Source organism: Episyrphus balteatus, chromosome 1, assembly GCF_945859705.1.
Source record: "Episyrphus balteatus chromosome 1, idEpiBalt1.1, whole genome shotgun sequence".
Lineage (NCBI taxonomy): Eukaryota > Metazoa > Arthropoda > Insecta > Diptera > Syrphidae > Episyrphus > Episyrphus balteatus.
The window spans coordinates 108,909,209-108,936,520 of record NC_079134.1 but is presented as its reverse complement, the minus strand read 5'-3'; the positions used below and the strand labels follow the sequence as shown (position 1 = coordinate 108,936,520).

At 33.5% G+C, this 27,312-nt stretch overlaps 1 protein-coding gene across 4 annotated transcripts in view; it reads left to right on the top strand.

Annotated features, from left to right (window-relative positions):
- The first annotated feature begins 3,451 nt into the window (after window positions 1-3,451).
- LOC129906392 (ankyrin repeat domain-containing protein 12) overlaps window positions 3,452-27,312 on the top strand; it is a 109,295-nt gene continuing 85,434 nt past the window's right edge. Inside the window, exons 1-3 of one of the 4 annotated variants that reach the window (XM_055982140.1) lie at window positions 3,452-3,470; window positions 3,615-3,664; window positions 3,724-3,875. In XM_055982140.1, the coding sequence (XP_055838115.1) occupies window positions 3,734-3,875 (142 nt within the window). In that variant the 5' untranslated portion in view covers window positions 3,452-3,470; window positions 3,615-3,664; window positions 3,724-3,733. The other 3 variants (XM_055982142.1, XM_055982143.1, XM_055982141.1) reach the window with 3 other exon arrangements.

Below are 27,312 nucleotides of genomic sequence, written 5' to 3'. Positions count from 1 at the left end.
GGTCACAATTGTGGCATTTTACGAAACGTCAATCTAAAAAAAAACTCATAGCGGTAAAATTAAATTTAAATTTGTGTTTTTCGCGTCGGTAGATAATAAATTCAAAAAAAAAATGTATTATAAGCCATAAAACTTTGTTTTCCATCATTAGTTTCTACATCCATTTCATTCTGTGAAGCAATTAAAGAGGTAAGTTTTGAATAATAGAAATTTGATGATTGAATAGAATTGACTTTGTTTTTTTATAGATCTTTGCCAACAAAGCTTGGCTTGAATTTAACTAGGAGTCGAGACTATCCAATATCTTCCCAAGGATATAACGTGCATGTATTGTTTGCCGACAACAATCCTCAGCTGGAAGTACTGCCCTGAGTATATTATTTCAAAAGCAGTCAAGCGCTTGGCGAGCACAACAATGTACAAATCAACGAAGCTCCAAGCAGTTCAAGCGTTTTCTATGCGTGTTAGATCAACATATGAAAGCAGGAGAAACCATCATTGCTCTGTTTGGATACTGATTACACCAAGAAGCGTGTGGTCCTCGAAAAACAACAAAATAAAAACCTTAATTTTTTTTTGTCAACCAAATAAAACCTTTTCTTTTGTTTTTATTAATTTTTATTTAATTTCAATTTTATTTTGTAGTCAAAAACTATAAAAAAAATTCATTGGACGTCCTTCATTATTTCAAAAAAGTTGTTTTGATGACATGTGGCTTGCTGCTGCGTTCTTCCATTGGTCATCGTCGTCATCGAACTGATAAAAGTGTGTACCTTTTGCTTCTTTGTGATTGTTTGTAGATTTCAGTATCTGCCCGAAGCGAGAACTATGCTAGTTTTATGTCGTTTTCTTTCACTCCAATGAGAGTACCCTTTTAGTACTTATTTTTGCACTTTTGAAGGTTTTGTGTTCTTTGACGCCACAAAAGTGTAAAAAAAAAATTACTCCGGAGTAAATTTAGTACTACGGAGTACCCCGGATTTACTCCACATTTTTAGTCAGATTTACACCGATTTGCACACACACTTATGAATTTGAAGTTTGACATTTTAAAAATTTGTTTGAAAAGAGAAAAATGCGAAAAGTTTTTCTTTAAAATTCTTTTGTTATAAACAAGAACAACCATTATGAATATATTTTCTATTATATTATATTCCGCCATATATATTTCTTCCATCATTTCGTTAATTCTTCACTTTTTCCAAATGAAATTGAAAACCTATGTCGTTTTCCAAAATTCAAGGAGTGACACTCCTAGCTATATAATCACTCCGAAAGGAGTGATTTCAAATTCCAAAATTGAAAAAGGAGTGAATTTTTGGAGCGAATTCTTCACTCCCAAAATTTTGAAGGAGTGACGGAGTGATTACCAATACTTCTACATTTGACTTCATGGACTGACTGTCAAATTGTTGGGTGGTTGTTTTAACTTTTTTTTTGAAGGAAATTATATTTATTTACAAAAAAAATTCAATAAAGTATTGTAAAAAATCACTAAAAGTGAATTTAAAAGATTGTGTTATTATTTTATTCATTATTTCGTATTACAAACACATGCAAAGCAAACGTCAAATCACTCCACTTGTCAAATTCTTCATGAACAAATTCCAAAATTGCACGAAAAAGGAGTGATTCACTCCCATAATTTTGGAAAACGACACTAATAAAACAGCCAGTGTTCTTTATCAATAAAAAAAAATCCTGTGTCAGATAAAAAAAAAATCCCATTTTTTTTCTGCGATGATGGGATATTTTTATTTTACAATGATCAAACTATGGGTGTATATCAATTAGGCTGAAAAAAAAACCGATCAGAAATATAATGAAAAATATACTAAAAGTAAAACTAAGTCCGCTTCTACACGAAGACGCAAAGTGTGAGACGCACATAAGAGCAAGGGAGAAATAAAGTTCGAAAAAAGGGAAGGAAGATTTTCTACCGTGATCCGTGAGTCTCCGGAAAAAAATTTTGTGACTCTTTTTGACGTTTCTCTTTGATCTTGTTCTTTTTTTTTGCTGTTCTGCTTTATTTTATTTCGTCGGTCGTGGAGTCTGCTTCGTCGGTTGTGTATTATTTGCGTGTATAGTAACGTTTTTAATTTATTCAAAAGTTTTCGTTGCACATAGACCCTACTGGAGTTGTTTTTTTTTTTTTGTATATTTTGGTGTTTTTTTTTTTAATTAAAATACATAGTCTGCTTCCACACGAAAACGTAGACGCACAAGATACACAGAATACGACGTGAAGAAGCGCGCGATGCACCGAAGCGAAAATCAAAAGGAAATTTGAAGATAATTTCTGCGCCTTGAGTCTTCGTGTAGAAGCAGACAACGAACGCTTTTTATGCTTATATGTTATTAATATTAATTTTTTTTTTCAATTCATAAAATTTTTCCCTAGGGCTATTATCACTATTTTTTTCAAGGAAATTATCAATTTTTGCCTTGTCACACACACAATTACAAAAAAATAAATTACTCTAATTATGTTCTTTCACTCCAGAAAAAGGAGTAAAAATTTAGAGTACTCCTTAATAGAGTGAAAGAAAACGACATTAAATTCTTGCACTGTTTTGTTGTGAAATGGTTGTTTTTCTTGCTTTTTTCGTTGTCTGTTTCTGTGGATATGATTTCAAAACAATTCAGCCAGATTGGGGATGAAATCTCTTACTGGCGACGCTTAGTTTCTTCGATGGTGGTTTGGGCTTGGAGTATTTTTTTTTTTTTATTCTGAAAAACAAAGATTTGTATTTATTGCAATTGAATTTTCAATAGATATAATTATTTAACTTACCATTGTTTTCTGGCATTTTGATTTCCAATTTATTTTAATTTTTTTTTTCGTTGAATGTCAACAAATAAGTCTGTCAAATCTAAACTCATACTTCAGTGTTGACACTTCTTGTCAGTCCAAATGAGATAATTTGTAGTGAAAACACTTTTTTGGTAATTTGCTAAATTACCTCATTTGGGGTGTAGTGAAAACAGGCTATAACATTACACAAACAACGACACGAGACACGACGCGACCAAACACTTCAACAAAAAATAACAAAATGACGCTTTGGCTCTTGTTGGCCTTGTCTTTCTTTTCCTTTTCTCATTTTTCACCACGATTCTCGTTCGACTTTGTGTTCATACACAAAAAGTTGCAAGTGTGTGAGTGCAAGCCCGATTTTCGCGGTCTGAGGTCGGAGTTTCTTTGTTGAACTCAGTTTTCTTGCTTGAAGGCCTGTTTGTTGCCTTTGCCATTCTTGCGATCGTTCGTTTTCCTTTTCACACTTTTTCACCATGATTCTCCTTCGACTTTGTGTTCATACAAAAGAATTGTGAGTGTGTGAGTGTAAACTCATCTACCCTCGTATTTGGCATTTTCAAATCGGACCGTCAAATCTGAATTCCGTTTCTTGCTTGAAGTGTTGTATGTAATGTATTATCTATGAATAAGGTGCCAGAACCTCCAGAACTGGGTATGTTTTTTATTTTATATATTTTTCATCAGTCATGTCAAATGTCAAAACTTAATTGTAAAATTTTAATGGGTTATTTATGCTATTAGACATTTTCTTATACATTTCTTTTTTTTTTTAAATGCAATTTATTTGAAAAATTAGGCACCCACTGAAATAGGATTTCAAAAATTGTTTATCATTTCTAGTTTTCGGTGAGTACTCCGCAGTTTTTTTTAAAGAAAATAAGTAAAGTATTTCTCTAATGTACTAGAAGGACTACTATGCCCCCCCCCCGACCAAGATCATTTGGTAATAGTCCGGGCATATCTGGTGGTAGACCAAGTCCGAGCACTCCAATGTCTGAAAGACAACAAATGGCTTTATTGATGCAGATGACCTCTGCTTCGCCCTCTTGTAGTCCAGGTAAATAAATGTTTTTACTAAATACCGACAGAAGTTTTTTAAGCCAAGTTTTTAACACGGTACACACATATAGATAAGATATAATCCTGCGCGTCACTTGAATAGAAATAACAATTTTGCTCGAGTAAAACGCTATTGGCGCTTTGGTTAGCTAACTAAACAGATTTGTGGCCCTATTCTGCTATTCGATTCACGTGAAAGTCTAAAATAAGAAGCGTTTAAATGGGGGTTAAAATTAATCTTAAGCGATTATTTTTTCTTTAGAACTTCAAAAACAAACGGAAGCAACGCTTTGCTTTCGAAAGTTGGAGGTTTTTCATAGCCAGTTTGACGTGAAAAATGAAGGAAATCTTTCGATTCACGTGAATCAAATAGCAGAATAGGGCTTTTGGTTTTGCATTTTCAAATAGGAACCTTTAACAAACAATGTTGTAAAAACAAAAAACCCAAAACAGAATCCGTAGGTATGCTTTATAGTTGCGTTTTTTTGCATTTCATAGTAAAAAACAATTTATTTTGCGTCTCTTCAATAGATAGATAAAAATGATGAAAAAATATGGACAATATTAAGTTTATTAGATGGAGTTTGTGTATAGCTTTTCAATACGCGCAGTTATGTTGCCCTTTAAATCAATTTGAATTTAATGGAGGTTTTGCGCGTATGAAAAAGACACTCAAACCCCTTCTAATAATTAAAATTTGACTATACAGTGTCAACCTCTTTCCACTCATCTCCCTCCTTTACAAATTGTCTTACGAAGCGAAGAAAAAGCGGAAGAAGCTGATTGAACAACAGCAGACTGGTATGATTTAGTAAAAATACTGTTCGGTTCAAGTAAACTTAATAATTATTGAAAATCCTCGGTCGAACTACGGCATACGAACGTTAACGTTTTGAATGTTGCTCTCTCTATTTAATCAGATGAAAAAGATAGATACATAAAGCGTCAATACGTTATCGTACGTAGTTCGATCCATGTTCTAGTGTCGTTTTCCTCAATTATGGGAGTGAATCACTCAATCACTCCTTAGGAATTTGTTCACGACGAATTTGACAAGTGGAGTGATTTGACGTTTGCTTTGCATGTGTTTGTAATACTCAATAATAAATAAAATAATAACAAAATCTTTTTAATTCACTTTTATTGATTTTTTACAATACTTTGTTGAATTTTTTTATAAATAAATATAATTTCCTTCATAAAAAAATTGAAACAACCACCCAACAATTTGACATGAAGTCAAATGTAGAAGTATTGGTAATCACTCCGTCACTCCTTGAAAATTTTGAGAGTGAAGAATTCACTCCAAAAATTCACTCCTTTTTAAATTTTGGAATTTGAAATCACTCCTTTTGGAGTGATTATATATGTAGCTGGGAGTGTCACTCCTTGAATTTTGGAAAACGACATATGTGTGTCCACTCAACAAGACACACTCAACAAGACACACATTTAAGTAAAGCAATGTTAAACTTTGACAGCTAAGAGCTGTCATTAAGAACCATAGTATAAAAAGAGAAGGTATGATCATTAGAAAAAACTCAGTATGGAGAACTGTCAAAACTTAAAAAAGGCTACTTAAGGTTTTGACAGCTGCCCATTGAAATTGTTGTTGTAAACAAATTTGTCTTCGAAATTGTTGTTGCTTTTGACTTTGCCAAATATTAAACGTCAAAACTTTACTACCCCATTTTGTAAGATGGCGGCTCTAATGATCATACCTTGCCTTTTTATACCATGATTAAGAACCACAGAAATAGAAGTTAACATTGAAAATGCACTTCCACTATTCACCATCGTGAGAGATATTGGAAAAATTGCCAAATTTGGGTTAAAATATAATGAAAATAACGTAAGCTACTGATTAAATATAAAAGTAATACAGCCGAGACCCTAATCAAGAGTAGAGACAAAAATAAATTAAAAACTAGCAATAACTTAGGCTGGATTTACATAGATCTGCATGCAGAAAAGTAAAGGGGGATAGATAGGTTATTATTTTTTATTATCATTATTTGAAGCTTTATTCGCCAATTTTTAAAGTTTTACACATTGTTCCTTAAATTAATTATTAAAAAGTATATAACATTGTAAACTTACTTATCTTAACAACTATTCTTAATATTAAGGTATTTATTAAATGATATTTAAGTTTTAATAAATTTATTCTTACAAATTTGATTTCTATTTTTTAAAGTCTCGGTTAGGTTTTATACGACATACGCCTCCCACATTAATGTCAATATAGCCCTGTTTTTGGCATCATTATACCAATTATGGTTGAATTGGTTCAGATCGTCAACCCATGTCTTTTTTGGGCGCCCTCTTGGTCTGCTTGATTCAGCATTGTCTGTATCTGTATAGGCGAGTTCGCCAGCAGAACAACGTCATCTGCGAATCTTAGGTTGTTTAAGTATTCTCTCCAGACTTGAATACCCTACCTGTTTTCCCATTGCAGTCTTTCAAAGAGTTCCTCCAGGACAGCGGAAAATAATGGTGTCGATATTGAATCCCCCTGTCTTATTCCTCTCAAGCTTTTCGGTTTTAACCTTGGCGGTGTTATTTTTGTATATTTTTTAACGTTTTGATAAGTGTGGGATGAATGTTTTGATGACTTATGCCCGTCGTACACTAAGCTTTCAACGCACTCAACGCGAATTTAACAAATTAATTATAAAAAAACGACGCCACTATACGTATACTTTTTAATTAATTCGTTTAGTAGCGATCTCCAACTGTCTAAAACTCTTTGTTTGAATATAATTGAAAGCACCATCAATTAGAATTTAAGGTTTTAAATTTGCGTTGAATGCGTTGAACGCTAGGTGTACGACGGGCATTAGTGCTGTCTATATACTGCTGTGTTCCACGGTGTCAAAAGCTTTTGTGAAGCAAAGGTAAAGTGGTTTTTGGAATTCGTTGTGTTTTTCGATGAGCTTGTTTATTGTCTGAAGATGGTCAGTAGTTGAGAAACCTTATCTAAATCCTGCTTGCTCTATTGGTTGCTTGTCATTAAATGCTTCTTTAGTTCTATTATATATTGTCTTCGAAAAAAGCTTGTATATTGTGCAGATCAGACTTATCGGTCTATAATTATTTATGTTATCCTTGTAGGATTGGTGTCAAAGAATCTTTTCCATATTTCAGCATTTCTACTTCAATTTCGTCGCACCCTGCACTTTTTTCGGCTTTTAAACTGTCTTTAGCTAAAGATATGTTAGTTTCATTGAGGAGAAATATAGTGTCGTTCTCAGAGCTGTCAAATGAAATTTCTGAATTTGTGTCAAAAGCTATGTCAATATTTGATTTGAACAATGATTCAAAGAAACATGTTGCTGTTTCGTTAAAATTTTTTTTTTTGTCATAGCATTATTTTTTTGATTCATTTAGACTAACCATTCTTTTTCACTGCTTAGAAAGTTTTTTTGTTTTTTGATCGATTTTGTGTTCTTTAGGATTTCTTTGATTTTTGTTTCGTTATATGTAATTTTGAACAAAGTCTTTAGTTTTATTCTCTATAGTTTTTCAGATGTTTCTTAATTCTTCTTTGTCATTTTTTGTCGGATTTATTTTTTGTCTTAGAGTTTCCCTCTGGTCGATAAGTGCTTTTGTCTCAAGTGATATCTTGTCAATTTGTTTCGTCTTTGGTTTCATCAATTCGTTTTTCGCTCTGGTTATATATGTTCTGGAGATCGTCATCATCATTTTATTTGTTAGAGCAAGGTCATAGGTGCTGTCCATCAGGTGTTATCCACGTCCATTTACTTTTATCTTTTTTCTTAGAAAAGGAGTTTTTAAAAACTAGGTTCATTTCTTGCATCCTCGTCATATAGACCAGTGCCGATGCCTTCAAAAACATTAAAAAGTACAAAAAAATCATAGTAGGATGAAACCCATTGCAAAAGGAGGGGAATATGATAAGAATGAAAGGAAAAATAAATTACGGGCGAGCCGAGTTCGGGAAGTGGGTGGGTTGAGTTTTTAATGGTAAAAAATGGTATATCTCGATTTCCGGCAAAACTGCAAATCCTATAGATAAAAATTGTATGGCAAAGTTGTAGGTAATAAAAAGATCTACAACTTTTGTATCAACAATTTTTTCACATAACCTCAAAATTTATGTGAAAAATTCAAAAAACCGAGTTTTTGGGTTTTTATTTTTATCTTTTTCAAAAACAAAAATTTTTCTACGAAATTTGATGAAAACTTACCTTATTATGTTCCAAATATACTGTAATTTATTTGATTTAAAATATTGATTTGTTCACCTTATTTTGACTTAATACCAAAAAAACACCCTAATTTTCAATCGGAAAAATTCACGTGTCAAAATATCAGCTTTTTTCAAAAAGTCGGTGGGAATTTCATTTGTTAAAGTGTCTATTTTCTGATGGTGTAAAAAAAATTTTACATTAGTATACTATAGAACATGTTCTAGTAAAATTCAAAAAATTAAAAGAGCTCGAATTCGAAAAAAAAATTTTATCATTGTTCACAATTTTGGCCTATTTATTCAATTTTACACTTTAATTACTCAAAAAACGTAAGATTTAATGTAACATTGATTAATCTTACGTTTTTTGAGTAATTAAAGTGTAAATTTGAATAAATAGGCCAAAATTGTGAACAATGATAATTTTTTTTTTCGAATTCGAGCTTTTTGAATTTTACTAGAACATGTTCTATAGTATACTAATGTAAAATTTTTTTACGCCATCAGAAAATAGACATTTTAACAAATGAAATTGTGAAAAAATTGTTGATACAAAAGTTGTAGATCTTTTTATTACCTACAACTTTGCCATACAACTTTTTTCTATAGGATTTGCAGTTTTGCCGGAAATAGAGATATACCATTTTTTACCATAAAAAACTCAACCCACCCACTTCCCGAACTCGGCTCGCCCGTAATTTATTTTTCCTTTAATTTTCATCATATTCACCTCCTTTTCCAATGGGTTTCATTCTACTATGATTTTTTTTGGTTTCAAAAATTATCGACCCTGGTCTAATAAGCCTATTTCCACGTTTATTTCTTCCTCCATATCCAAAAGGTCCAATTAACTGTTGTTCTCTATCTTGCAATCTTGCATTGTCATATTCGTTTTTGTGCTGTCCATCAGGTGTTATCCACGTCCATTTATTTTTATCTTTTATCTTAAAAAAGGAGTTTCCAAAAACTAGGTTCATTTTCTGCATCCTCGTCATAAGCCTATTTCCACGTTTATTTCTTCCTCCATATCCAAAAGGTCCAATTAACTGTTGTTCTCTATCTTGCATTGTCCCGAGTTTTGCATTAAAATCACCTATTACACACATAACCTCCGTCTTTGTTTCTTTAAAGGCATTCTATAAATTCTCGTAAAACTGTTCGATTTCTTCGTCAGTTGCATTCGTTGTTGGTGCATAAATTTGGATTATGGTCATTTTTGTATCTTGTATGTCAAGACTTATTGAGCAAATTATCTCGTGATGTCAAGAATATGTTTTTTCAAACGTTGTTTTATAAGAAACCCAACTCCATAAAGTCCTTAAGTTTGTCCAATATAACAGAATATGCCGTTGTCAGATTCAATTATTTTCTGTCCAAACAGTCTAGTTTCGCAAAGACCTATTATATCCCAATTTATGTTTTTTATTGCAAGCTTCAATTCTTGTTGTCTTTCTTCTGTCATCAAAGTTCTAACGTTGTATGTACAGATGTTAAGAGTGTTGTTTTGACCTGATGAAATTTTATTTGTCAGTGATTTCGGTTATCGATTTGGGGGGTTTGAGCCTATATTTCTCACGGTGCACATAGGGGTATTTATTATTAATAACATATTAACAACATATAAAGCATAATAAGCGTTCGTTGATTAGTCTGCTTCTACACGAAGACGCAAATCGCAGAAATTATCTTCGAAGTTACATTTGATTTTCGTTTCGGTGCGTCGCGCGTTTTTTTTTTGAAGACGCAAATTTGACAGCTATTTTCTTTATTTTTATTTTGTTCTTGTTTTCGTATTACGACTTCTACAGGAAGACGTAGACGCAAAAGATGCACATAAGAACAAGGGAGAGAGAAAGATCGATTTCTCCTTTGCTCTTATGTGCATCTTGTGCGTTTACGTCTTCGTGTGGAAGCAGACTATGTATTTTAATTCCAAGCACAACAGCAAAAAAAAGAACAAGATCAAAGAGAAACGTCAAAAAGAGTCACACAATTTTTTACCGGAGACTCACGGTAGAAAATCTTCCTTCCCTTTTTAATTGATACACACCCTTAGTTTGATAATTGTAAAATAAAAATATCCCATCATCGCAGAAAAAAAAATGGGATTTTTTTTTCTGGCACAGGCTTTTTTTTTATTGATGAAGAACACTGGCTGAAAAACTCTTTTATTCGGTTTTCAATTTCATTTTGAAAAAAGTGAAGAATTAACGAAAATAATGGTAGAAATATATATGGCGGAATATAATATAACAGGAAATATATTCATAGGTAATGGTTGTTTTTAAGTTAATAACAAAAGAATTTTAAAGAAACACTTTTCGCATTTTTCTCTTTTCAAACAAATTACTCCGTACTCCGTAGTACTAAAATTACTCCGGAGTAATTTTTTTTTACACTTTTGTGGCGTCAAAGAACACAAAACCTTCAAAAGTGCAAAAATAAGTACTAAAAGGGTACTCTCATTTAAGTGAAAGAAAACGATATAAAACAGTCAATAATTTTCACAAACAGTCACCGTCTGTCTTTCAAGTCGACAACTTGTCTCTCAGTTTTGCTCGCTCTCTTTTCTTATATACTCTATTTATATTTAACCGTTATTTCAAAAATCTATTGTCTTGTTTGCTTTTTCTCGGCATCGCAAAAAACTGACATATAGTTTAATCAAGTGGGTTATTATATAAATCATGGCCTGTTAACTCGGGCAACAGATTTGAGCTTCTTGGTAGAGAGCATAAATCTGTGCCTGGGTCCAGGAAACGTAAAAACAATGGTTTAACTTATGTTGAACCGAACAAATCAGTGCTAATTGATTCCTCCCTTCCCGATCCCAAATTCATAGTGATTTCTTCGAGTGATGAAAAAATTCCTTTGTCGTCTCTCAGTGTATTTCTCGTTAAAAAAGCTATCGATGGTATAAGTACCGCGTATGAAAGCATAACGGAACTGCGCGACGGCAGCCTCCTTCTCCTTGTAAAATCCCTCAAAATAGCCAAACATTTCATTGCACAAAAAAAACTTGGTACCCTATGCCCAATTTCTGTTCAGCTCCATTCTAACCTAAACTCTTGCAAAGATATAGCAAACGCTCCATGCCTTATTAATTCGTCGGTAGATCACATTAAATCAGTAATGCAAAGCCAAGGGGTAACCGATGTTTATAAATTTACAAAAACAACACCTGAAAATAATCTTCGTGCCACCGGACTAGTACTATTTACTTTTGATCGCTTCCGCCCCCCTTCTACTGTTGATTTAGGCTGGCATAAAGTAAAAATAGAAGAATACTTCCCTAATCCAATGCGCTGTCGCAAGTGTAAACTCCTTGGACACACCACTAAGACATGCACTTCTTCAGAAGCTTGTGAAAATTGTAACCTTGCCCCTCATCAACCCGAAAACTGTACGCGTATCTCGTGCGCTAACTGTACCGAAAGTCATCCATCGTCTTACAAATCCTGCAACGAATATATCAAGGCAAAAGAAATACTAAAAATAAAAACAATACGCAAATGCTCTATGGCAGACGCGAAAAAAATATATAAAGAAACAAACCCCACACAGTTCTTTACTACAACATATTCTTCTACGATACAAAATTCATCCACAACCAAAAAACAAACAGCTTCTTCAACCTTACATTCAACCCCTCCTCCAGCTCCATCCCCTCCCTCAAATTCTAACGCCGTCATTGAGACCTCTAAACAAAAACATCAAATCCAATCTACAACAACAACTGATCTACCTAAAACTAAAACAAATACATCAACAACAACAGGCAATGAAAATTGTCATATTCCCAATTCCTGCGCGTATCCCACAAAAAAATACTTCTGTTATTTCTTCCAAGAATGAGTCAAACGACTCTACACAAAAAACTAACGGCAAAAACAACACACATAGCAACTTAGTTGAAACTACTCCAACACATACACCTCCTAATCTCTCATCTCCTCTAACAAATTTAACAAACACTCTTCTCTTACAAAGTAAATACTACGTACCTAATAATCACATGGACCAAGATGATGATGAATCAATCTAAAATTAAACTTATTGACCAGAATAACGACTCCACGGTGGGAATACCGGATCGGTCGGGCTCTTCACGGAGCCCTACCGATCCTGTGTCCACTCCGTGGAGTCATAATGAACACCCCAATAATATCAACACCTCCAAATCCTCTCAACAAAATTTTCCTTTTAACAACAAAAAAAAATTATGAACCTTCAATAAATCAAAATTTCACTGTCTTACAGTGGAATCTAAATGGCTACATAAATAACTTACACGAATTACAACTACTTATAAAAGACACACAACCAAAAGTTATTTGCTTACAAGAAACACATATCCCATCGGATCGCCATCCATTTGCTCCTAAGCAATATTCCACATACTTCCATAATGTTGATTCTATATCGACTTCAAAACAAGGTGTTGGCATCCTCGTCTATAATTCAATCCCCCATTCTTTTGTCACAATTAACTCAAATATATTAGCAATAGGCGTTCAAATCAATTTCAATATTCAATTTACAATTATTTCCCTATACATATACCCCGATCAAAACTTTTCAATACAAGACCTTGAAGACATTATCAATGGATTTACCAATCCAGTATTAATAACAGGTGATTTTAATGCATGGAGCCCGTCTTGGGGCTCTGAAAAAATAAATAAACGTGGCAAAACAGTCGAACATTTTACTGCTAACTCTGGGTTAGCCATACTTAATGACGGTCGACCAACCCAATTTTCTACCCATAGAACGTTTACGCACGTGGATCTATCACTCATCACGCCCTCTCTCCTCAGTAAAACTACCTGGGGTACATCGGATAACCTCTGTGGCAGCGATCCCTTTCCCATTTTTATTAACCTCACTACTGGGCCCCATTTCACCAACTTACAAATTTGTAATTACAAGTAATTTTCACAATATTTGTGAAAAAATCGATTAATTTTGTTTCACCAGTTTCTTGTAATCACAAAATTGTACTTGTAATCTACAATTTTAAATTTGTGAAAAAAATCCATTTTCTGTTTCACCAAAACTTGTATTTTACAAGTAACAAATTTGTGAGCTTTCAAGTTTCTTGTGGGTTTCTGTTTCACAAAAAAAAAAAAGTTACAAGTTTCTATTTATTTGTGAAAATTTTCTACAAGAGTCAAGACGTATGTCATTTTTGTTACAAGTTTGTAAAAACCGTATTTAGAGTGATTAAAGTGTTTAAAATGGCATTACGCCGAAGTCCATTATTATTATTTTTAGAAAAGCTATGTTATTATTATTCAGGGTTGTAAAAATGCATTTGAAATTACAAAAAAAAAATCATTTATTGCAAGTAAAAAATTGCATTAAAAAAATTTGTATTGCAACAGAAAAATATTTGCATTAAAAAAATAATATTTATTGCAAATAAATAAATTTGCTTTAAAAAAATGTTATTGCAACTGAAAAATATTTGCATTGAAATAATATTTTTATTGCAAATAAATATATTTTGCATTACAAAAAAATTATATTACATATAAATCATTTTCTGCATTAAAAAAAAAATAAATGCAAAATGTGTGTATTAAATATTTTTTTTTTAAACATTCGTCGAATCACTTACAGTTTCGACTTTTTGGCCTTAGATAAGGTTCAATAGTATAGGTAGTTGAAATAACTAATGTAGGTATTGTCAGATACCCAAAATTGTAAGAAATTCGACGAATATTAAGAAAAAATATTGAATGCACACACATTTTGCCTTGATTTTTTTTTTCTATTTGCGATACAATTTGTTTTTAGTATATTTTAATTTACAATAAAATTTTTATTTTCAATCCAAATATTTTTCAGCTGCAATTACATTTTTTAATGCAAATTTTTTTATTTGCAATAAATATTTTTTTTTAATGCAAATATTTTTCAGTTGCAATAAAAATTTTTTTAATGCAATTTTTTTTCATTATAAAATTTTTTTACTTGCAATAAATGATTTTTTTTTAATTTCAAAAGCAATAAATATTTTTTTAAGGCAAATATTTTTCAGTTGCAATATTTTTTTTTAAATTCAATTTATTTCAGTTGCAATCAATATTTTTTTAACGCATTTTTTTTTATTTGCAATGGAAAACAAATGCTTTAAAAATTGGTATAGCATTTGTGTTTCAAATCGAATGAAAAGATCACAAAATATCTGTTGAAAAAATTTTCCTGATCGCTATAACCTACCTCTTAAGTATGTAAAAATTCGTTCTCTTTTGATCAAAGAGGCTTGTTTTTATTTCTCATATTTGTAGTTCTTCATTATTTAAATTATTTTATTAATTTTCCTCACTATTAACAATATTTTTATTTTACTTTTATAAATCCATGGATATGGATTATAAAATAATAAATATAAAAATAATCCAGCAATACAAAAATCTTAATATATATTTACAATTTTGTTTGTCATGCCAAAAAAATTTTCTTATTTGATCAAACTACTAAGATATGACAGTATTAATAATTTGACAACTTTCCGTTTAAAATAGGTTTGCCAAATAAGAGCTCAAGTTTTAAAAATGGCAATCCTATTTTTTCATACTCGTTATCAACTTAGTTTTCATTTGAAACCAATTTTAACCTATGTCGTTATGAGTTAAGTAACTCAACGGTCACCGCTAAGACTACAACGAGCTTTACAAGTTTGTGAGATAAACTTGTTGTTTACAAGAAAAAAATATATTTGGTGAAATAGTAATTCTACAAACTTGTGGTTTTCAAAAGTTAGTTGTAATTTTTTTTTCGATAATCACAAATTTGTGAATTACTTATTTGTACTTTGTGAAACAGAATTCCATTCTACAAATTTGTACTTGTGATCTACAAGTTACAAATTTGTGCTTGTAACTTGTAGTTGGTGAAATAGGGCCCTGGCCGTTACAATCAACAGTTAAAAAAACCAAAAAAATTCCTACTCGATAAAGCAAACTGGGATTCATTCAGATCTAATGTATCTCAAGAGTTGCTTTCGAGAAAAGTTTCTTCTAACATCAATAAAGAATCTGCTTTGATTCACAAATCAATACGCAGTGCAGCAAACCTAGCCATTCCTCAAACCTGCGACAAGATTCACAAAAAAACAGTCCCTTGGTGGAATCAGGAAATAAAGTCTCTGCGAACACAAAACAAAAAGCATGGTACGATTTTAAACGATCTCATACTGATAACAACCTTATTCTATACCGAAAACTAAACGCAAAATTTCGCAAAGCAGTAAAAAATGAAAAAAAGAATTGTTTTGAATACTGCCGTACTAAGCAAAAAGGGCGCATGAGCCAAAAATCCAAAATTGAGTTAAAGGTATATTTGACATCCTGAAACAATGCTTCATTTATGTGATAACTAAAAACAGCGCATTTTCAATTCCAAAATTGAAAATTGAAACAAAATAGTCAATGAAGATGAGCAGAACGATATTACTCAGCTGTATTCCTCCAGAGAAAAATGCATCTTTCTCTTTAATATGATACCAAAAATGTTACCGAATAACACCGAATGATATAACAAAAGGTGCATTGAAAAAGCAGAAATAGAAAAAAAACTGTCTTTTTAATTACATTTAAAATAAATTAATTTAACAATAAATTAAAGCTTCAAGTTCAACAAATATATTTTTTAAATAAAGTACACACCTGCAACTGAAACTTCTATAACAAAAATTTTATATAAAACAATAGAAACAAATAATTTAATTATTGCCGATGTAATTTTTCACACACAACAACTGAACCACATTAAAAGATTACAATCAATGACTTTCAACTAAGTGCATGCATAAAAACAAAACAAAAATTACGGGACATTATTCCGTGGGTATTTATATTTAACCCTCTTTCGGCACACGGGTGCGAATTTGGCAGGACAAAAATAAAATGTGGTCACAAAAAAGTGTCTTTATAAGTGTGAAAATAAAATTTTTTTGGAATTGTGAATACAATATTCGAATTCCTCGGAAAATTCTATTCTATCAATTTCATACATGATTCTTTATAAAATAGTGAGACCGAAAAAAGTTCTAGCGACATGAAAAGTATAAGCCAAATTCGCAAAAAAGAGGTCTGCCTACAGAGGGTTAATAATAACCAAACAAAAAATCACTTCTCAACTCCACATTTTGCAAAAAAGTTATATGAGCGGGTTTTGGGGGTGAATACCCCTATAGATAGAAAGGTACATAACTGAAATCCGTATGTATGAAGGAGGGGCACGATGCAGACGAACATGTTCGTTTTCGCCATAATCTTCCTATAATCTGCATTTATGAAGATCTCTGCATTTTCATCTACTCTCTCTATCCAACATCTCTGGTTCTTAAATACTGTGCCCCCTTTCAATGCAGATTTGGAAATGCATACGTATGTAAATTTACCATTAAAGTACTAAAAACTGGTGTGAGTCCGATGGAAGTGTGCTGAGTTATTCTATCATGTATGTTATAAAATCTGCCCAACATTTAAAGAGCATCAAAATGCAAAATAACAGCATTGTAAGCACTACTAATAGCGTTTTCGTTTGGTAATTCTCACAATTCGATCCGGAATGCCAAACGATGAAACTTGGATAATTGAATTGAATTTCTTTATTGAGTCTTTTAGGTTACATTTGCTGTCTTAGTCTAAAATAACAATTCTTTTCAACTTCTATTATCGATGCACCGTTATGATTCATACCGCTTAATTGTATGGTTATAGCATGCGATGAAATGCCGCTATTTACTGTTGTGGCGTGTTATGTTGTACTGTTAGCACAGTTTAACTTTTGGTACATGCTAAAGTTTCCCTGATAATTTATGGCGATGTTAATATCCAACCCCTTCACTTTTTGTATTTCTATTAGCTGTGGCTAATTGTCTGTTGGTGTTGTTGATTTATGTCGACTTTAAAGTCGCACGTTCTTTGCAGGACACACGAACGGATTGGGGCATCCCGCAGCCCCGTAAGTGACTCGTCCGGATCTCCCTCACTATTTGAATTAATCAGCTGTGTCTAATTGTCTACTACTGGTGTTGACTCATGGTGAATTATAAGTCACACGTGTTTACTGGACATACGAATGGGTTGACAGACCCATTTTTTTTTTTTTTTTTTTTTTTTGACGGGAGAAAATCTTCAAAAGACACTTGGCAGTATTCGACACCTAGTAGTGTGGAACTCTTAACCACTAAAACCACCTCTTTATCAGGACCAATCTTCAGAGATCGACATCAGATTTTTCTTTCTTAACTTTGTAAAATCACTTTGGGGAAGTTTAAACTTTTAATACTTTTCCATGTTTTTTTAGACCATAAGCTCATGAGGCTTGGTTCTTCTTAATCTCTGAACATGGTTTCTTGTATTCAAGACGGACACCATTTCAGAATTGGTATGACTTTGCAGTCTCTGATTATGCGATACAGCGTATTTTTTAACAACTCCTGTAACCGTTTCTATTTGTAAGTCACGATGTAGATCGCTATTTCTTATGTATGTACCAAGGTGCATTAACTATTCCACGAACGACTTTGTTTTGGAATTTTTGGATGATTTCGGTATTTGTTTTCTTTGTACAGCCCCATAATTGGATACCATAGGTCCAAACAGGCTTTAGTACTTGATTATACAGCATTATTTTGTTTTGGGTTGATAAATCAGAGTTGTTACCAAGTAACCAGTACATTTTTCTATATTTCAAGTTTAGTTCTTCTCTTTTCTTTTTGATGTGCTCTTTCCACTTTAGCTTTGCATCCAAAGTCATTCCAAGGTATTTGGCCGTATTGGCGTAAGGTACAGCTTGATTATTAATGAATATTGGAATATTGTTTATCTTTTTATTTGTAAAGTTTATATGTGAAGATTTTGTTCCATTGAGTTTGATACGCCATTTTTCGGTCCAATCTCTGACTGTGTCGACGGCATTTTGTAGTTTTACTGCTGCCTTAGAGACACATTGGGTACCAAAATTGCGGTATCATCTGCAAAAGTAGCCATTATGGTGTGATTACCAACTGGGATATCCCTTGTGTATAGTAAATACAGGATAGGACCTAGGACACTTCCTTGTGGTACACCGGCTTCTATTTTCTTCAATTCCGAATATTCTTGATCGTACCTTACTCTAAACAATCGGTCTGACATGTACGATTTTAATATTTCATAGTACTGTCTGGGAAGATCCCTTTGCAGTTTGTACTCAAGTCCCTCATGCCAAACCTTGTCAAAGGCTTGAGCAACATCTAAGAAAATAGCTGAACATACTTGTTTTTCTTCTAATGCTTTTTCTATTACATCCGTTATTCTATGAACTTGGTCTATCGTGGAATGTTTATTTCTAAAGCCAAACTGTTGATTCGGGATTAACCTTCTTTCTTCTATGATTTTGCTAAGTCTCTTCAGATGCAGTTTTTCAAAAACTTTTGCCATAATTGGTATAAGCGATATTGGTCTGTAAGACGTCACTTCTGTAGGTGGCTTACCTTGCTTGGGTATGACAATAACTTCAGCAATTTTCCAATGGTGTGGGACATACCGTTGCTTAAGACATGCATTTATTATATATTGGAGTTTTATGAAGGCTTTCAATGGCATTTCTTTCATAACCTGGGCAGTAATTAGATCGTAACCTGGTGATTTTTTATTTGATAGTTGATGTAATTACATACTTCTTATTTTATTTAATCTTACAATTGGTATTTCACTTTCATCTATCTTATCAACAAACTGTAAGCTATTTTCAGCCGCGTTTGTTGGGTATGGCTTAAAAACATTCGCAAGATGCTCCGCGAAAAGGTTAGCTTTTTCTTTTGGGTTACCGATCCATTTCCCATCTTGAGATTTCAAGGGCGAGTTTTGTAACTGCGGTCTTTTGAGGCGCTTGGCTGCTTTCCATAGCGAAAAATCGGTTGAAGCATCAGTCGTTAAATTCTTTAGGAATGTACTGAGTGAATCATTTTTGAATTTATAAATTTGTTTTTTAAGATTGTTGCTTATACGGTTAAACGTTGTTTTATTAAGGATCTAGGTGTTATTTGTGATAGTGAACTTAACTTTAGGTCCCATTATGACAATATAGTATCCAGGGCTAATTCTGCTTTAGGTTGCGTCAAGCGCTGGTCTAAAGAGTTTTGTGACCCTTACGTTACGAAATCACTTTATACCACTTTTGTTACGCCCTTACTTGAATATGCCAGCCAAGTCTGGTCTCCGTATCACCAAGTCCACATAAAAAGAATTGAATCAATACAGCGCAGATTCCTTCGTTTTGCCTTAAGAGGTCTCCCGTGGGGGGTTGACAATTTCAAGAACGGTTGCGACTCATTAATTAACAATCTCTAGAAAAACGTCGCGAAGTTGCCGATGTTATTTTCATACACCAAATTTTGTCTAATGTAATTGAAAGCTCCACCCTCCTTGAGCAAATTAGTTTTAATGTAAGTTCCTACTCTCTCAGAACGACCCCGCAATTTCATCAAGCTCTTCATAGAACTGATTATGGCAAAAATGAACCTATTACGAGAATGTTGAGAAATCATATAATTAAACGGCGAGCATGGTTTTTGTGGTACAAATTACCGGGCCCCCAAAAACCGAAGGGGCATAAATTATACACGGAATGAAAGAGAATGACGCGTAGATGTGCAGAATCACATTTTTTTTTACTTTTTATTAACCGAAATAACGAAATTAAACAAATTAAAATTCGATACAAAATAAAAAAAAAACAAAAACAAAACAAAAACAACTGGAATTCTATTGGAAAATTTCCAATCGACTGGAATGAAATGTCATTCATGACTGAATGAATGAATGAAAGCATTCAGCGAAAATCAAAAAACATTAAGGTGGGTTCACATTGGTGCGTTGTTTTAAGATCGCACGTAAACTATGGTTAACTTTCATTGTTTTAGTTATCTAGGTTTAGAAGTTAGATGTTTGTTTTATTACCATGAATTTTTTTGTTAAAATCGAATTCTATTAAAATCGAGTCTATTACTAAGGTCCAATCTTCTGTAAACACTTTTGATAGGTACCAATGAAATCTATTTTCGTCCTTTTCTCTCATGAAAAAACATAAGAATTTGTCAGCAATTACATGAAGCCTCAAGAGGCGCGACTCTTTTTAAAAAAAATTAGTGCAAAAGAGAAAAAAGATGAAAGAAAAAATTATCCGACCGGAGAGTCGTGGGTCGTGAGTCCGAGACTCTTTTTTGACGTTTCTTTTTCCACTTTTTCTTTTTTCAACATTCCCTCACATTTCTTTTTGCTTCTTGGTGCAATACAACAACAACAAATTTTAATTCAAAAGATAAATGTCAAATTTGAGTCCTTGACTCAAGAGGCATCGTGTAATAGTACGCGCCTCAAAGAATGATTACACACCCGACAAACAATTTTGGTTCTATAAAGCTTTACAGATGCAATTTGTTGCTTCTTTAAAGCATTATAGAAGCAAAATTGTTAGTAGGGCAGCCACACAAAAAAATATAAAAGTTCTGACCTGGGATTGCGACTAAGTTTTTCATATAGTTTTTGGGTCGCTGAAACCGAATCCAAAGCCCGTTTTGTTCCATCACGTCAGGTTTTCGAGATAACCTCATAAATAGTCACGACAACAAAAAAAATTTTCTCTGATCGGGATATGCGAATATGTTAATCATATAGTTTTTGGATCACTGAATCCAGATTCGAAGTCAATTTCGCCCTATCACGTCAGGTTTCTGAAATATCCTCAAAAAAATGTCAAAACCAAAAAACAAAAGTTTTTATCTGGGGTTGCGACAAAATTTTTCATATAGTTTTTGGGTCGCTGAAACCGAATCCGAAGTCTATTTTGGCGTATCACGTCAGGTTTTTGAAATATCCTCAAAAAATGTCTAAACTAAAAAAAAAAAGCTCTTATCTGACATTTTTTGAGGATATCTCAAAAACCTGACGTGATACGGAGAAATAGAGTTCGAATTCGGTTTTAGCAACCCAAAAACTATATGAAAAACCTAGACGCAACTCCAGATAAGAAATTTAGTTTTTTTGGTTTTGACATTTTTTTGAGGATATCTCAGAAACCTGACGTGATAGGGCGAAATTGACTTCGAATCTGGATTCAGCGATCCAAAAATTATATGATTAACATATTCGCACATCCAGATCAGAGAAAATTTTTTTTTGTTTTCGTGACATTTTTTGAGGTTATCTCGAAAACCTGAGGTGATGGGGCAAAACGGACTCCGGATTCGGTTTCAGCGACCCAAAAACTGAAAAACTATATGAAAAACTTAGTCCCAACCCCAGGTCAGAACTTTTATTTTTTTTTTTTGTGTGGCTGTGTATAAAAAGAAAATTCGAAAAAAGAGTCAAGCCTCTTGAGGCTTCATGTAATAGCTGACTTTGACAGTTCCTTTACCATTTTACCAAGTTTTCACTTTTAGACGTTTACATTTTTGAATAAAAGTCACTATTATTTTATCGCCGCATGGCAAAGCGTTTTTCTTATGAGGTTCAGAGAAAACTAACAAAAACGTCTTTTTTCTTCCTTACACCTTCCAGCAGAATCCTTATTTTTTGGTTTAAAAAACAATTTTTGTAGTTTTTCCAAAAAAAATAGCGCTAGAAAGAAATAAAAATTTTTTTACTTTTGTAAATTTCCCACTTTTTCACTTTTTAGGCCATTGTGGTTATACCTTTAACAAATTGTTTTTATACAAAAAAAAAATATAGTTTCCGCATTTTTTGTTTTAATTGTCTAGCCCGAAAAACCATACAAAAATGCGTTTGAAAATTTTCACTTTTGTACTTTTTCACTTTTTGAGCCAATATAGTTAAAAGCCACTTTATGCAAAAAGTCAATAAGTCAACATTTTCAAACTCATTTTGTGATAGTTTTTTCGACAAAAAAATTAAAAATAATGATGCAGAAAGCTTATTTTTTGGTTTGAAAAACAATTTTTGTAGTTTTTTTCAAAAACAAATGGAGCTTGAAAGAAATAATTTTTTTTAAACTTTTGTAAATCTCCCACTTTTTCACTTTTTAGGTCATTTTAGTTAAGCCTTAAAGGCTTAACTACATACACCACTTTTTGAAAAAGTACAAAAGTGAAAATATTTTTTTTCTGGCTAGCGCAATTGTTTTGTGAAAAAGAGTATACAAATTGTTTTTTAGACCAAAAAATAAGCTTTCTGCATCATTAGTTTTAATTTTCCAGCCCGAAAAACTACACAAAAATGCATTTGAAAATTTTCACTTTTTCACTTTTTGAGCCAATGTAGTTATACCTTAAGGCTTTAAAAGTATAACTACAAAGGCAACTTTTTGCGAAAAGTCAAAAAGTGATAGATTTCAAACTCATTTCATGACAGTTTTTACGACGACAAAATAAAAAATAATGATGCAAAAAGCTTATTTTTTGGTTTCCAAAAAAATTTTTGGTAGTTTTTTCCAAAAATTTTTACAAAAACAAATATTGCTAGAAAGAAATAAAAAAATTTTTTTTTGTAAATTTCCCACTTTTTCACTTTTTAGGTCATTGTAATTATGGCTTTAACATGAAAAAAACGTTGTTGTGCGACGTTGTTGTGAACGCACCTTTAATAAATGTGAACTTATCTTTAATCACTAATAAGTATCTGAACGCATTCATTAAAATTTTAATGGAAACCTTACCACAAATATCATTCCAAACTGGAAGTGCGATAAATAACGCCCTCTCCCTTCCGGAAATTTAAACTTCTACAAGCTAAGCTAAGACGAGAACCTACAAAGTATACAATGATGTGAATGACAAATTTGAGTGAAGTTGGTGGAAGTTGAATGATGGAATTTGAATGAATGGAACATGAAACAGGTTGAATTGAATCGCAAAATGCAAGGTGCAAACAAAATGCATTAAGGCGATTACACTTTGCATTTTCTTTTTCGATACTTTTTTTACGTAGTTGAGTGCAGTTAAAACGTAGTTCAACAATATCTAAATCAGGTTTAAAAAATATCAAAAAGTAGGTATATTATATATACCTGTGTATTTTGCCTTCAAAAAGTGTAGCTAATCGCAACAACAAATACTATACAAAATAATGTAATTTTGTTGGTATAATTGTGTTTAAAGTTGTTGAAAATAAAAAAATATAAAGAAATTGGCGCTCGAATTTCGAGGGCGGGGTCGGCTAGTGTTAATAAAAATTGTAATATTTTTGATTGCACTAACAGCAAGATCACACAAAAAAACCTCCTATATGGTATTTTATAGCTCTCTTGGACCTAAATATTAATAAATAGTAAAAGAGAAACTGAAGCTGGACTTTTTTTTTAACTGATTTAACAAGTGCTTAAGCATGTTTTTTCATTTAATTTTTGTTTTTTTCTACACTTTTTTTAATTTTTTTATTTTTTTTTCTCTTATTTAATACTTTTTATTTTTTTTTCTATATAGTGGAATGCATGCTCCTATATAGATATTTACTTTTTACATTTTGTAACTGCTTGTAATAAGCAGCCCCGCTCTTATCTCGTGTTTTTCTTTTCTTCAAAAAACTCTAATTTAAGTGCCGATATGACTAGCCACCGCAAGTGCCATCATACTCGGTGTAAATGGACCCCAGCGCGTGCGGTATCTGGGGGTATCTGCCATTTTCTTCGAGCTCTTCTTTTCTCTATTATCAACTCTCTTATCTCTAAAGGATATTTTATTTCATTTTATCTTCTATTAGAAAATGTTGGAGTACTTTCTTCAGCGGCCTGTTGCACATCAGCAATAAATTGTTCCACTTCATGGTCAATTTGTTCGATTGTATCCATGGGAGATCTTTAATTTATAAAACTTAAAAGCCTTTCTCTAAAATCACTCCAGTTTGTTTTCTTATTTACAAGCTTTGGATTACTTTTTCCTATTACTTCCGATTCACTTAGTGATAGAATCACTGGAGTATGATCTGATGACAGGTCATAATTACCTTCGACACTAATGTGATTTCGTTTGATTCCTTTAGCTACGAAAAAGTCAATAAAGTCTGGTATTTTGTTAGTATCGGAAGGCCAGTAAGGAAAGGCGACCTGGAGGAATAGAATTCGCAATTGTATTTACGGCCTGCTTGGAAAAGTCTTTTGCCTTTTGTTGATATAAGTCTTGAACCCCAATGGGTGTGTTTCGCATTGAAGTCTCCACCAACAAGAAAGTTATGCCCAAGAAGATTTAATAGATCTGTATAGTCATCTTCTGTCGGGGAGCGCCTTGGTGGGCAGTATATAGCTGCTATCTTAAACTCTTTCTTTTTCATACCAATACTAATAGTTGTTACTTGCGTATTTTCATTAGTAAGCTTGGTTTCTTCATAATGTTTTAAGCTTTCTTTTATAAGAATCGCCGATCCACCTCTTGCCTTGTCAGCTGTGGAGCGTGGTAACGTGAATAGTTTTCTATTACATTATCTAGACTTTGCCCATTGGAGAAATGAGTTTCGGACACCAGGCAAATATCTATATGTTCTAGATCTAAAAAGATTTTTAATTCGAATAAGTGTTGTAAAAGACCGTTTGCATTCCATGTAGCGATTTTAAGTGTTTTGTCCATCATTGTTTTTTAAGAGCGACTTTTTCGCTTAACTGTTTGATATTCAAATCCTGTTTATCAATTCTTTGAAGAATGAGTTGTAGCATTTCTTTTATGGAAGTCTCTTCATTCTTCCGCACATTTTTTAGAATCTGAGAATAGGCTTTATTTTCATCGCTTTTACTTTGAACAGCTTTTTTAGGCGGTTCATTCTTAGTATTGTTTTCAGCAGTGAAATCGGTTATAACTGTGTTTCTGGGTTTGTCTCTAGCAGATGTATTTTTGCTTCTGAACTCTTGGAATTTTTTGGCAACTGGGCAGCCTCTATAGCTTGCCGGGTGATTACCCTGGCAGTTCACACATTTTACTTTCTGATCTTTGCTCATCGGACAATTTTTAGTTGCATGTTTTCCTTCGCACTTCAAACAAGCAAACTCGCGGTTGCAGTATTTTTGGGTATGACCAAAAGCTTGGCAACGTTTGCACTGCGGAACAACTTTAGATTTTCAGAGTGGTTCAATTTTAACAGCTATGCCCAAGATTGATCTTACTTTATAAATCTCCTCGACACTTTGTTTACTGTCAAAAGTTAGCATGAATAAAGGTAGTAACCTCTTACTTGTCGTCGATTCTCCAGAGGAGTTTTTAATTGTCTCATTCTTAAATAGATTGACTGCATCAAGGGCTTGGAAGCCTTTTTGTACAAGATCTTCCACTGCTTCCTCGGGAGAGCACGAGGAATGAAGACCTCTGGCTACTACTTTTATTGGCCTTGTAGCTTTGTTCTCATATGAGTGCCATTGAATTTGGTGTTTGCTCAGTTCTTCAGTGACAGATCTATACTCGTCGGTTTCTTCGACTGTGACTTTCCAGTTGTCTTTGTTGTACGATGTGTATTTGCAAGCTTTTTTAGTACATTTTTCTATTATTTTCTTAAGATCTCCAAAAATTGGAAATCCTGAGATCATAATTGGTGGTGGTGTAATTTTTTTGCTGCCTTTAGCGTGAGAATCATCAGTTTCAGTCAGTCATTCGACGCACACAGACGTGCCGCGGATAAATATTGAAATTAAACAACCACCGACCGTAATCCCCAGAAAACCTTTTTTTTTCTACCTACGGAGGATTACCTGGAAATTGGCTTACGTTTTATTACCCTGTGGTAATAAAACATAATCTTAATTAACAGAGCTAATCCGTTAAGCTGCTGGTTAAATGTGCGCGCGAAAGTTTTTTTAAAAATATTGTGTGTGCAAATAAGCAGTGTCATAAACTTAAACAATAAAACATACCTAAAAGTAATTAAAACAATGGCCGATCGTTTTAATCCGGACACCGCATTTATTGCCCTGGAGAAACTCCTCCAAAAAATCATTAATGACCTGGGACCTGAATATAGTCCCAGATTAAATATGACATTGGGAAGTTTTATCCAATTAAACAAAGAAGGACAACTAGACAAGGGAAACCAAGAAAATGAAAAAAAAATAGGCTCAGCAAGAGTTTACTGCAAAATCAGCCTGTGCGCTGACCCGCCCAGCAATCAGTTATGCAGCAATGGCCCAAAAAGCACGAGGAGTTAAACCTACGACAGCAACAACAACACCAAAACCAACAAGCACCAAGAGCCAGACGCAGCAGCAGCCACAACAACAGCAAACAAGGACCCCAGCTAAAACCATCCCTGTCAAGACAGGACCAACAAAGCCATCAAGACCAGGCCCAACATCAACACCACCATCGATGAACCTCAACAACGAGGTTGAGCGCCTCTTTGGGGATAATCTTATCACAGTGATGCAGAAAGCCCGAAGTGCCGTTCCCACAAATTATCGGCAACTGAGTGAAGGAGATAAGTCCGCGGCCTTAGCCACCTTCATCTTTACATTATGCAATTAAAGAAGCTCCGCATACTGACGTACAATGTCAATTCATTGTACAGCCTGGAAAAGAGGATATCATTTCACTTGTTCATGAAGAACCACAATCCAGACATTGCCCTAGTTAGCGAAACCAACGTGACAAGGAAGAACAATATCGATATCCGTGGATTTAACACCTATCGTCGGGATAAAACGGAGAACCGCAGAGGAACCGCAATTTTTGTCAAGAAGAAACTGAGCACCAGCGAAACCATCATCACCGGACTCCTCACCAGTGAAGCCACTGCCATCATCTTAAACGTAGGGAGAGATAAAACTTTGACGATTATCAGCGTATACTTCAAGTGCAGCTCCACCGTCAAAAACATCCAAAAAGATTTGCAAACCCTCAATGGCATCCTTTCAAGAAGCACTTATGGACTCATCGGCGGTGATTTTAATGCGAGACATCACCTTTGGATGGATACAACTATTAGCATCGGAGGCAAGGCGATAGCTGACTGGCTGGATGTCAACATTCTCCACACTCGCTAGTAACAGTCTCCCAACCAAAACCAATCTACCCGAGAACGCCATCAACGCTGGACTTCTTTCTCGCAACATCAAACCTCATCCACATCGAACCAGCCTACAGCAACTTCAACTGTTCAACAGTACCCAGCGACTCGGACCATGAAGCTGTTCAGCTTATTATCCAGCTTCACCAACCCATCTCCCTAGCGGCACAACCATCGGCGTGCTTCATCAACTACAGAAGTTTTGACGTAGACCGGCTGCAGAG